The sequence below is a fragment of the Mustela nivalis genome (assembly GCF_964662115.1).
Source record: "Mustela nivalis genome assembly, chromosome: 6".
Classification (NCBI taxonomy): Eukaryota; Metazoa; Chordata; class Mammalia; order Carnivora; family Mustelidae; genus Mustela; species Mustela nivalis.
This window is the reverse complement of record NC_139025.1, coordinates 32,185,252-32,198,151: the sequence shown is the minus strand read 5'-3', so window position 1 is coordinate 32,198,151 and position 12,900 is coordinate 32,185,252. Positions and strand designations below refer to the sequence as shown.

Here is a 12,900-nt window from a genome sequence, read left to right as displayed (position 1 = left end):
ACACTTTTCTCAGTAACAGTTTGCTATAAAGAAAGTGGTTTCCCTTTGCTCATGAAAGACTGGAGACCCATGTCCTTCAGAAGCTGCCTTTTTCTATGTGTCCTTGTAATCCTCCCATGCGTGGCTCACAACTTTCTGAGCCTTGATACTGCTCATGGAGTATAATATTGCGGGTCTGGTTCCAGCCCACCATAGTAAAGCAAATACCGCAATAAAGTGAATGAGTCAGGGGCACCTGGCTGGCTTAGTCGGTGGAGTGTGCGACTCTTGATCTTGGGGTGGTAAGTTCAAGGCCCATGTTGGGTGTTGAGATTAATTAAAAGTAAAATCTTTAGGGGTGCCTGCGTGGCTCAGTCAATTAAATGGCCAACTCTTGACTTCAGCTCGGGACATGATCTCAGGGTGTTGAGATCAAGCCACATTGGGGTCCATACTGGGTATGGAGCCTCCTTAAGATTCTCTCTCTCCCTCTGCTCCTATCCACTCATGCTCTGTCTTTTTCCAAAAATAAATAAATAAATAAAATCTTTATTTAATTTAATTTAATTTATTTATTTGACAGAGATGGACACAGCAAGAGCAGGAACACAAGTAAGGGAAGTGGGAGAGGAAGAAGCAGGCTTCCTGCTGAGCAAGAAGCCCGAGGCGGGGCTTGATCCCAGGATCCTGGGATTGTGACCTGAGCTGAAGGCAGATGCTTAACAACTGAGCCACCCAGGCACCCTATAAATAAAATCTTTAAAAAAAAAATGTGAGTCAAATGAATTTTCTGGCTTTCCCAGTGCATATAAAAATTGTTTATATTATACTCTGGACTGTTAGTTGTGCAGTAATGTTATGTCTAAAAAAACAATGTATATACTTTCATTTAAGAATACTTTATTGCTGGATGCCTAGGTGGCTCAGTCGGTTAAGCGTCTGTCTTTGGCTCAGGTCATGATCCCAGGGTCCTGGGATCAAGGCCCATGTCAGGCTCCTTCCTCAGCAGGGAGCCTGCTTCTCCCTCTCTTCCCCACTTGCTATCTCTGTGTCTCTCTCAAATAAATAAATTAAAATAGATTTAAAAAAATACTTTATTGCTGGGCGCCTGTCTCAGTTGGTTAAGCATCTGACTCTTGATTTTGGCTCAGGTCATGATCTCAAGGTCATGAGATCCAGCCCTACATCAGGCTCTGTGCTGAGCATGGAGCATGCTTGAGCTTCTCTCTCTCTCCCTCTACCTCTACCCCTTGCCCCCTCCTCACACTCTCTATATAAAACAAAACAAAACAAAAAACTTTACTGCTGGGGTGCCTGGCTGCCTCAGCCAGTAGAGGATGTGACTTTTGATCTTGGGGTCATGACTTCGAGCCCCATGTTGGGTATAGAGATTATTTAAAAAAATAAATAAATAAAAATACTCTATTGCTAAGAAATGCTAACCTCATCTGAGCTTTCAGAGAGTTGTAATCTTTTTGCTGGAGGAGATTATTGCCATGGTGTTGATGGCTACTGACTGATGAGGGTGGTGACTGTGGCAGTTTCTTAAAATAAGTTAACAGTGAAGTTTGCTGTATTGATGAACCTCTCCTTCTTGAAGGATTTCCCTGTAGCATGTGATGTTGTTTGATAGCATTTTGCCCACAGCAGAACTTCTTCCAAAATGGAGAGTTCTCACATTTTACCACTGTCTAGTCAACTAAGTTTATGTAATATTTTAAATCCATTGTTGTCATTTCAATAGTCTTCACATCTCAAGAAACCTCTTTCTTTGCTCATTCAACAAGAAGCAACTCCTCATCCTTGTAAGTTTTATTGTGGGATGAAACAGTTGCAGTAATTCACTTCCACCTGCAGGCTCCACTTCTAATTCCAGTTCTTTAGCTATTTCCACCACATCTGTAGTTACATCCTCCACCAAAGTCTTAAACCCCTCAAAGTCCTCCATAAGGGCTAGAGACTTCTGTTAATTAATGTTGGTATCTTCACCTCTTCCCATGAATCATGAATATTCTTAATGGCCTGTAGAATGGTGAATCCTTTCCAGAAGGTTTTCAGTTTGCTTTGCCAAGATCCATTAGAGGCATCTCTATTTATGGTAGCTATAGCCCTTATGAAAAGTATTTCTTAAATAATAAGGCTTAAAAATCAAAATTACTCTTTGATCAATGGGCTGCAGAATAGATGTTGTGTTAGCAGACCTGAAAAGATCATTAATTTCATTGTACATCTCTATCAGAGTTCTTGGGTAACCAGATACACTCTCAATGAGCAGTAATGTTTTATTTTACTTTAAAAAGATTTTATTTATTTATTTGAGAGAGGGAGGGAGAGAGAAATCACAGAGCATGAGTAGGGGCTGGGGGCCACAGGGAGAGGGACAAGCCAGCTCTCTACAGCAGGGGTCCTATGTGGGGCTCAGTCCCACAACCCTGGAATCATGACCTCAGCCAAAGGTAGACACTCAACTGACTGAGGCATGCAGGTGCCCCAAGCAGTAATATTTGAAAAGGAATTTTTTTTTCCTGATTAGTAGTCCCAACAGTAGGCTTAAAATATTCAGCAAACCATGCTGTAAACAGATATGCTGTCATCCATCTAGAGAGTACAAGTGGAGTAGATTTAGCATAATTCTGAAGGGCTCTGGGATTTTGGGAGTGGTCCATAAGCACTGGGTTCAATTTAAAGTCACCAGATGCATTAGTCCCAAGCAAGAGAGTCAGTCTGGCTTTTGAAGTTTTAAAGCCAGGCATTGACTTCTCTCTCTCTCTTTATTATTTTTTTTTTAAAGATTTTATTTATTTGACAGACAGAGATCACAAGGAGGCAGAGAGAAAGGAGAAAGCAGACTCCATGCTGAGCAGAGAGCCTGATGCAGGGCTCAATCCCAGGACCCTGAGATCATGACCTGAGCCAAAGGCAGAAGCTTTAACCCACTGAGCCACCCAGGCGCCCCTTGACTTCTCTTTAGCTATGAAAATCCTAGATGGCATCTTCTTGCAAGAGAAGGCTGTTTCATCCACAGTGAAAATCTGCTCCTACATGTAGCTACCTTCATTAATGATCTTAGCTGGATCTTCTGCATAATTTGCTGGAGCTTCTCCATCAGCACTTAGGGCTTCATCTTGTACTTTGATGTTTATGGAGATAGTTTCTTTCCTTAAACTTCTTGAACCAACCCCAGCTAGCTTCAGAATTTTCTTCTGCAGCTTCCTCACCTGTCTCAGTCTTCACAGAATTGAAGAGAGTTCGGGCTTGGCTTGGATTAGGCTTTGGCTTAAGATAACTGTATGGCCAGTGTGATCTTCTGTCCCGATCACGAACCCTTCTCTATACCAGCAGTAAGGCTGTTTTGTTTGCACAGCATTTACATGTTTGCTGGAGCAGCACTTTTAATTTCCTTGGAGAACTTTTTCCTGTGCACGCACAACTTGGCTAACTGGAGCAGGAGGCCTACCTTTTGGTCTGTCTTGGCTTTTGACATGCCTTCCTCACTAAACCTAATCATTTCTACCTTTTGAAGTGGGAGACATGCCACTCTTCCTTCCACGTGAGCACTTAGAGGCCATTGTAGTAGATTATTGATTGGCCTGAGAGCAATATTATTTCATCTCAAGGAATAAGGAGGCCGGAGGAGAGGAAGAGAGACATGGGAATGGCCGGTTGGTGAGGCAGTCAGAACACACACATTTATCTATTGAGTGCTCAGTCTTATGTGGGCATGATTCATGGCCTCCCAAATCAGTTACTATAGTGACTCCTAGGACAGTGATCTCACATCTGCACAAAAATATAATAATAAGGAAAAGGTACCAAAATGTGACACAGAGACACAAAGTGAACAAATGCTGCTGGGGGAAAAAAAATGAGGCCAAGGGGTGCCTGGGTGGCTCAGTGGGTTAAAGCCTCTGCCTTCGGCTCAGGTCATGATTCCCAGGGTCCTGGGATCGAGCCCCACATCGGCCTCTCCGCTCAGCAGGGAGCCTGCTTCCCTCTCTCTCTGCCTGCCTCTCTGCCTACTTGTGATCTCTATCTGTCAAATAAAATAAATAAAATCTTAAAAAAAAAAAAAATGAGGCCAATAGATTTGCCCAATGCAGAGTTGCCACAGACTTTCAGTTTGTAAAAAATGCAGTATCTGTAAAGTGCAGTAAAATGAGGTATGCCTGTTTTTGGATGACCTGAAGGCATACTTTGGCTCTACTCCCTGCCTTCAGTAGAGTAACTCACTCTCCTACTCTCCTCTTATAAAATGAGACAAATAGTTGTGTGCCAAGAGTTTTTCCTGAGAGCTCAGTTTTCCTTAGAAATTAACAATGGGCCTTGATGAGCCTGGAAATAGTTTGAGGAAGGGGTTCCTCAGATGAGAAAATTGTTTTTTTTTTAAGTCACCAGGCTTCCAAAATTTCAGGAGTAGGGGGACCTGCTACATGCTTTGAGAGTTATTTTCCAGATGTTGAAGGTCATTAGAATTTCTTTTCATTTCTCTGATACTTTTCCTCTCTGGGAGCACAGTGTTTGCAAAGGTTGTTGTTAGCCTCCCTCTGCCTTGGCCCTCTGCTGCCTCTTGCTAGCATGTGGTATGAACTTACTCCTTGAGGAGAGGAAACCAAGGCTCAGGTAGGTAGGTAGGCCAAGAGTGGAAGAGGCAGTTTTGCCTTTATGTAGTCTCTGTTGGGTTGTGGTGCGTGAGGCTTCTTGGTCCTGTTTACGCCCAGAGGAGGATCCCAGCAGCCTGCCTGCTAGCTCCACCTGCGTTCTGTGTCCGATGCTAACGAGTGCTGCTTCTGGGTGGGCTTGGCAGGAAGAACGTGATTCCGCACGAGTACCGGAAGCACTTCCCCATTGAGATGAAAGACCACAACTCCCACGATGTGCTGCTGCTCTGTACCTCCTGCCACGCTGTCTCTAACTACTATGACAACCACCTGAAGCAGCAGCTGGCCAGGGAGTTCCAGGCCCCCATCGGCTCTGAGGAAGGGCTGCGCCTGCTGGAAGATCCTGAGCGCCGGCAGGTACGGTCTGGGGCCAGGGCCCTGCTCAACGCGGAGAGCCTGCCTGCTCACCGAAAGGCGGAACTGCTGCAGGCGCTCAGAGAGTTTTACCACACAGACACAGTCACGGAGGAGATGCTTCAGGAGGCGGCCAGCCTGGAGACAAGGTACAGTGTACAGTTCCCGGTCGGGGAAGGGTTTGGGGGACATTCTGGGGGCACTAGCTCCACCTGCTTAGCGGGGATGCCGGCCAGGCAGGGGCTAAGAGCCGTTTAGGCGCAGAGCATAGCCTCCTGTTACCCCATTGAGTATCTAATGGCTTAAAATACCATGGGGCTGGGATAGAAGAATCGGTGTGAGAGTTTCCTTTCCATAGGAGACTTGCCTTCTGTCCTTGACCCTTCAGGGTCATCTCTGTCCAGCCATTTTCATGATGAGCAGATGAGTTCAAATGCAGTGGAGCTCTGCCTTAGAGATTCTGTGCAGAAGTCAATCCTGAAGTCAGCAGAGGAGATGAAAATAATACTCAAAAAATAACCCCAAGTCTCCGAAGTTGCTTTTGAGTACAATGTACATGGCTTTCTGTCCCTTACCTCATCCAGGTCTTTGGGAACTGAGACCAATGGATTCATGTTTGCTGTCTCATCTGCATTCAGGATACTGGCCCACTGAATAGAACTGGCCAGAATTGGTCTTACCATTCATACTATTCTCTTTTTTCCTTCCTTCCTTTGCTTCCTCTCCTTCCCCATGAGTTGAACTCGTGACTTAATTCAGTGTTCCTAAATGAGAAGCCGATGGCCCTGACAAATGAATGGGTACAGGGCTGAGGTGAAAGAAACTCTGGGCCCCCTGCTCCAGTTTTGCTTCCTGTTACCACTTTTCCAGGAGTACTAGAGCCCGAAAGAATTGCACTGATAAGTTCCCAAAACCGTGAGAGTGATGCTGCTTGGCTGTACTTCAGTTTCATTACCCCGGAATCTTAAAGATCGCAGCAAACATTTATCAAATGGTTGTAGGTGTCTTAATCTATTTAAATATATTTTTAAATATTTTATTTGTCAGAGGGAGAGATCACAAGCAGGGGGAGCAGCTGGCAGAGGGAGGGAGAAGCAGGCTCCCCACCTAGCAGGGAGCCCGATGTGGGACTTGATCCCAGGACCCTGAGGATGATCCCAGGACATGAGCTGAAGGTGGATGCGTAACTGAATGAGCCACCCAGGCGTCCCAAGTTATCCTGCTCTATTTATCCAACCTAATAAACTTTCTATAAATTGTCTTAATCGGTTCTTCTAACAACCATTTGAAATAGGATTTAGATTTCTTACTGGTAACTGCTAGCATTATATCTTGCATTTGTTAAATATTTCAAAGTTAGAAAACAGTACTAATGAGTTTTGTCCTATTTTGATTCTTCCTAACTATTTTGTGAGGTTGTAGCATAGATATTATTTTTTATGTTAGCTACCCTGAGGTTAAAGTTAAGTAACTTGCCAAGGTCCAATGAGAAATTAATGAGAATGGTTCCTCCAACCAATTCCCAGATGTATTTGCAAATACAACTAAACTTCCCCTTTCAGTCACAGACCTTTCTAACCAATCACCTTGCTGACTAGGATAGAGGGATGCTGGACTTGGCTGTCTGGACTGAGAAGAAGCTGTTTGGGGGAAGATAGGCAAGTTAGGGACACTTGTCAGCTAAGCAGTAAGGTGGCTGCAGATTTCTGGAGGGCACTGGTACTGCTGGAATGAGGGAGGGAGTGTTGGAAGGGAGGAATGAGAGTGGGGTATGAATGCAAGGAGGGGAACTGAGTCCATGGGGTAGGGACTTTTTCCGGAAAAGTAGTTGTTACTCACAGGAAGTGAAAGCACTATTTGCAGGACATCCGAGGACTTTTAAGGCTTCTCTGCTTAGTTAGGAAGAGGGCAAGGATTTATCTTCCCATTAAACAGCGCCGGCTGCACAACTGAGTATTTCATGGGACCAAAACACATCTCTCGTGATATGGTTTGGCTTTTTTTTTTTTTTCCAAAGACTTTGAGTAATCTCTACACCCAACATGGGGTCTGAACTTAACAACCCCAAGATTAAGAGCTGCATTTCTACTGACTGAGCCAGCCATGTACCCCAAGATTTTTATTTGTTGATTTTTTTTAATTAATCTCTCGGCCCACCGTGGAGCTCGATCTCATGACCATGTGATCAAGAGTCACATGTCCTACTGACTGAGTCAACCAGGCACCCCCATCTTTTTTTAATTTCAATTTTTTAAAAGTTGAAGTGTAGCTGACACAACATTGTGACACATGATGCACAGTGTTATATTAGTTTCAGGTGTACAACAGTGATTCGACAAGTTTATGTGTTATGCTATGCCCACAAGTGACGCTCCCATCTGTCACCTTAGAATGCTATTACAACACCACTGACTACTGCCTGTGCTGTATGGTTTGGCACTCTTCCTGTGAGAAAGGAGGCACTAAAGAAATGTCCCACCTTGCATTTTTACATGTATGTATTCCAGCGTTTGAAACATAAGAACACACAGGGTGATTTAGCAGCGCCATATAAATACTGAGTATGGTTGAGAAGGACAAGCTGGTACCTGAGTAACCCCGGAGTAAATAAAAAAACAACGTTCTTCACTCATTGTCAGCCAGACAGTGCGGCTCCTGTAGTGGGGGCTGAGCTTCCGGCAGTGGCCTCCCACAAATATAGCTCAGAATCCCCAAATATCTTCTGTCAGATTGTGTGCAGTATGTCCAAATGACTTCTTAAAATGGCAGATGTAGGAAAGATGCTTTAAAAACATTAAAGTAGGGGGCGCCAGGGTGGCTCAGTTAAGCATCTGCCTTTGTCTCAGATTATGACCCCAGGGTCCTGGGATTGAGCCCCAATCAGCGGGGAATCTGCTTTTCCCTTTGCCTCTGCCACCCCACACCCTGCTTGTGCTCACGTGCTCTCTCTCAAATAAATAAAAATTTTTTAAAAAGCACTAAAGGAATCAACCTTTAGAAGTCCAGCAACCTCCTGATCTAACATTGTGGCAGCCCCCTGGCCCACAGCATTTGGAGCCGTCTGTGACACCGTCCTGTGCTTGTCTTCCTCAGACCCTTGTGCTTTGTGTCTTGCCAGGATTTCCAACGAAAACTACATTCCTCATGGGCTGAAGGTGGTGCAGTGCCACAGCCAGGGCGGGCTGCGCTCCCTCATGCAGCTGGAGAGCCGCTGGCGACAGCACTTCCTGGACTCCATGCAGCCCAAGCACCTGCCCCAGCAGTGGTCAGTGGACCACAACCATCAGAAGCTGCTCCGGAAATACGGGGAAGACCTTCCCATCAAGCTGTCCTGAGAGCTGCTCTCCTCCCAGGATGGCTGGGAAGCTGAGCCAAGGTGGGAAAGTCACCTCTTCCTGTGTCATTAATTGTCAGAGCCTAGTGTCACAACGGAATGCTAACCCATGCCAATCCCAGGATGCTTCTGGTGGAGGCGGGCTGTTGCTTCAAGGGGAGCTTATGGTTTTGGATTTTACTTGGGCAGAGTGAGAACTCCTTTTGCTTCCCTCTTATTATTTGTGGACAAAAGGGCCTTGGCCTTTATTTTACTTTCCTTCTTTTGCTTCCTGTGCACAGACAGCAGATGAAGGATTCTCCCCTGAAGTGACTTTTCAAGACGCTCAGGTTTTTAATACATTTCTTCCCTGCCCGGTATGTTGTTTTTTCTCAAACAGGGGCAGTCAAGTATTTTAATCCCATTGGGTTAGGACAGGAGAAATTCTTGCAGAGGTTGGAGAGGTGAACAGGAGTCAGATTCATTTCCCCAGTTCAAGCTCATAATTATAAATTCCTTAAGTTCATGCCCTCCCACATCTCACCTGGTTGAGATCCATCCCATCTAGGTCACTTCGGTTTATTTCCATACTTGAGGATGCTCCCCTTTACACAGCCAGGACCAAAGCAGCGACTTCCTGCCATATGCTTCCACCCTAACACTGGAGGAAATCCTTTTCTGGAAATAGGCCTTCTAACTGGGTGGGGCAGAAAGAGGTACAAGCATCATCTCTCAAGAGAACTTTGATATTTGCTTCGCTTTCCCTTTCATGCTGTTTGTTGTCTATTCATTGCAATCCTCGTGTCCAGAACTGCAAGGTTTTCTAGCTGAATCTCCTTCTGAGAGGAAGATTCTCTACTCTCAGAGTCAGTGTCACGTCCCTTCCGTGTTCTGTGTTCCTTCCGATTTGTAATACTGACCTCTTTTCAACACTTAATTCTCTCTTGGAGTCCTTTGGTCGGATTGCGTTGGGAGGATTTCTCCACCCGCTCTTGTGCGTGGGACTCTGAGATTAATTCATATACTTAGATGTTCAGAACCGTGGTGTTTCATCTCTTTATGTGAAGCCACCACTTTGAGCATAAATTATTAGTGATTAGCAGTTTTTCTAAAGTATGAGGAAAGGTTTTTTTACTTGACAAGATCGTAACAAACTTAGTGATTTTATGGCCAGAATCCAACAGGAGCTGTTTTGAAATTGTGCCCAAGTTGGTGATGGTTGCTCTAACACTCATAAATAAAACTTCTAAGCACAACGCTCACTGACTGTAAATGTAAAACTTTTTTTCTTCTCGGCTTTGTAAAATCAGTAAATATTCTTGGGGGAGGAGATATTCACCCCTGGGGTCCCTGCTGTGGGCAGAAGCATGGCACGCACACAGGTACACCACGCACAGCGAGCACATGGACGTACCACGCACGGCGTGCGCCACGACATACCACACACAGCGCGGCTTCAGCCCATCAGCGGAGCGTCCGCAAACCGGTGTGCGTTTTGTTCGTCCGCCGCTTTGTGCCCTCTTGCCCCCAAACAGGCATTTTGGGGCACTAAACTAGAGATCCTTGAAGATGAACAATACCAGCCTCTTCCAGGACCGTATGTTCAGTGGGGTAGGTCACTGTGGGCCATGTGCTCAGTGGCTGGACCCCATGCTCCGGAGTCCGGGGGTGAACCATGGGGCGTCACGGGTGGGCGTTAGAGTGGTCAGGCTTGCCACAAGGTGGCACTCACAGATTCTGTTTTATAGTCAGTCTTGAGAAGTAGGGCTTTTATATATGGTTCCTGAACACAGCTGATGACTTGTGTTTCCAGATCCGTGTAGCTGATTTGGGGCCATTTGAATAGGGTTACCAGAAAAACTTCCTCTGAAACTGGGAGTAGGGTGCTTTCATTTTCATTCCTTGTGATCCTCATGCTAAAAGGGGAGAAACATGAGGTTATTTAGGTGCGGTGGTTGCTGTAGGAACAAGGAATAGATTCTCCAGCAGAGCTGTGGGCCACCAGAGCCAACAGGCACCGTAGAAAAGGAGGCTAGACTGGCACACAAGATTTCTCACCCTTCTCAGAAGTTACTGGGTGGATTTGACTCTTCATTCTCTTGAGTCAGCCCTTAGCACCCTTTCCCGAAGACTGACAGTGGTGACCTTGAATGAGATATTTTAGGGCAGGCATATTATAAAAGAAGTATTTATTGCAGTGTATGTTCATGAGAAATGAGTCTAAAGAAGGAGTAAAAAATCATCCATCTTCCCTCCATCTAGAAAAGAGCTAACCTTTGCTGGGATGTCCACAAATTTCCTTCATTATTTAAAAATGTGTGAAATACAAACAGAATTCAGAGTCCTGTACATATAGACTGTGACATCCTATTTTTTACCCCTCACTTAACGTGGTACCACAAATAATTAATTTCCTGTACCCCTCATCTTTGAAAGTAGATTCGTAGTGACTCTTCCATACTTCAGTTGTCCATTCCCACACTGTTGAAATTTTGGTTGTTTCAGATCCTTTGTTAATGTCAGTGATATTGTGTTGAACTGTCTTTTGTATAAATCTTTGACTATATCTTTGATAATTTATTTAGGATAGAATTCTAGCGATTGGATGGGGCAGAGGAGGTCTCACATTTCTGGAGTGAGTACCAATTGATATCACCTTTTAGGAGCATATATCAAGGGACTGCTTCTCTCTAACCCTTTAGCTCGTGTCCCAGTACATTTACTGAGCCTCCATGTGAACAGTAGTGAGAGGACAGGGTCATGGCAAGGGCCTCCGAATGTACCCGGATCATTGTGTTTCTAGGCTTACAGTCTTCTCTCTGCCTCCTCTTTATCTCCCATCCTTTATTGACTCATTTCCCCTTGTAGTCAGTGTTTTTTGGAAACACTATTTTAAAATAAAAACTTAAAATAAAAGTTACAGACAGGTCTTTTTTGTGTGTATGATACACAGCAGTGATTTGCCATCCGAAAGTGAACAAGGCACAATGTTCAGGGATTTGTTGCTTTTTAAGAGTGCAACCATAAGTTACTTATTCTTATCCATGTCACGGATGGAGATCAGATGACAAAATGTGTTCTGTTGAAATAAAGCCATTTTAATCCCTCATTTTAGACTCTTAGGAGCCCAGCAGGCAGAAAGAGCTTTTATTTGGCTTCCTTTCTTACCTGTTAGTGTGGGGCCCTAACATTTGACTATAATCTGAATTCTCAGTTTACCTTACCTCTCTTGAGTTTTTCATTCATTTGTTGATCGTTTTCCTTCTTTTTTTTCCCCTTCATCATGTCCCATCATCACACTATCACTTTTTACTGTTAAAGAAGACAGTTTCTTGGTTTGCTAGTTTACTAATTGTTACATATTTTAAAAGAGTCCTTCTTCTTGATCTTTTGTCTTTTCTGTTGCTAAGTGGCCATTTTTAGAATGCCTGATCTTTCAGGAATACAGTGGGAATCAGTTTTTCTTGGGTGAGATAAGCTGAAAGAAGGTCTAAGAATGACATTGCTGTGATGAACTCTTGATCTGAATAATGTAAATATAATACATAGTCCCCAGAATATTTTTGCTTTGGAATTCAGTGATATACTTTAGCTATTCACCAAGTTACCTCCTCATGCTGAAGCCTTATACCTTCTTGTCCCCAGTCCCGGAGCAGTTTCATATCCAGTGATGGTCTGGGTTTACATGCAGCCGGGCAGCTTGCTTGTTCCAATTACCTATCCTTCCAGCCTGCTAGGAGATGCTTTAGTCACCCCCCATCCCCTGCCTTTTGCTTGAGGCACCAAGGCCCTCCCTTGAATGCCAGCATGTTATCTGGGAAAGTGGGAAGTACATTAGTATTTCCATCTAACGAGGTTTGTCTATATAGCCCACTCTTGTTGGAGGTCCCTAGATACTGTGGGTAACTAGACCAAATGGGTCATCATTTGAGGGATAATCAGGAATTGACTTCCTTTGCACAGGAATAGGGAATATCAAAGGACCTGCTTCACGCATCCTGTGTTGCATCCTCTTCAGATGTAGTATACACTGCCTTAAAAGGTCATTTTCTGCTCTGAATGGAAGTAATTTCCCTGCCTTCCAGACTGAATCCAAAGCATTTATCCTCCTTCTAGCTTCCTTATTTGTTATTAATTCTTGCATTTTCCTCTTGCTAAGTGGGTAGTCTGTTGCCTTTTCTGCCTGCATAAGCTCCAAAAGCTGCTGAGTTTGGAGTCAGCATTAATATAAGCATGATGTGTGGTCCAGAATATTCCTGAGTAGGAAAGGCTACTTTTACTGTACTCCTGCTTCCCAAAGATCTCCCTTTTCAGGCTTCAACATGCTGGGGCAGAGTTGGGATTCTGACTCTCCAGGCCACCAGGGTATCCATTAAGTCCTGGATAAGAATCAAACATTTGAGCTTAGTAAGCTAACAGCTGAAAAGAAATGGGAGATTAAGATATGGGTAGTTTTAAAAGAGATATGTTTATTTGGTTCATGGGTTGATGGGCTTGTAGCCCATGGACTTAATGTTCTATTTTGCTTTTCCCTGTACTCAGTTCTATTGTGTGTTAAAGGATCAGAGGAACAGCCTGGTGACCTAGGTTTTGGTT

At 44.3% G+C, this 12,900-nt stretch overlaps 1 protein-coding gene across 2 annotated transcripts in view; it reads left to right on the top strand.

Moving 5' to 3' along the window:
- The window catches only part of EXD2 (exonuclease 3'-5' domain containing 2), a 54,947-nt gene extending 45,387 nt beyond the window's left edge, over window positions 1–9,560 (top strand). For both annotated transcript variants that reach the window (XM_082733992.1, XM_082733991.1), the window contains 2 exons: window positions 4,784–5,140; window positions 8,110–9,560. In XM_082733992.1, the coding sequence (XP_082590118.1) occupies window positions 4,784–5,140; window positions 8,110–8,326 (574 nt within the window). In that variant the 3' untranslated portion in view covers window positions 8,327–9,560. The remainder of the gene's footprint in view (window positions 1–4,783; window positions 5,141–8,109) is intronic.
- Window positions 9,561–12,900: the final 3,340 nt, after the last annotated feature.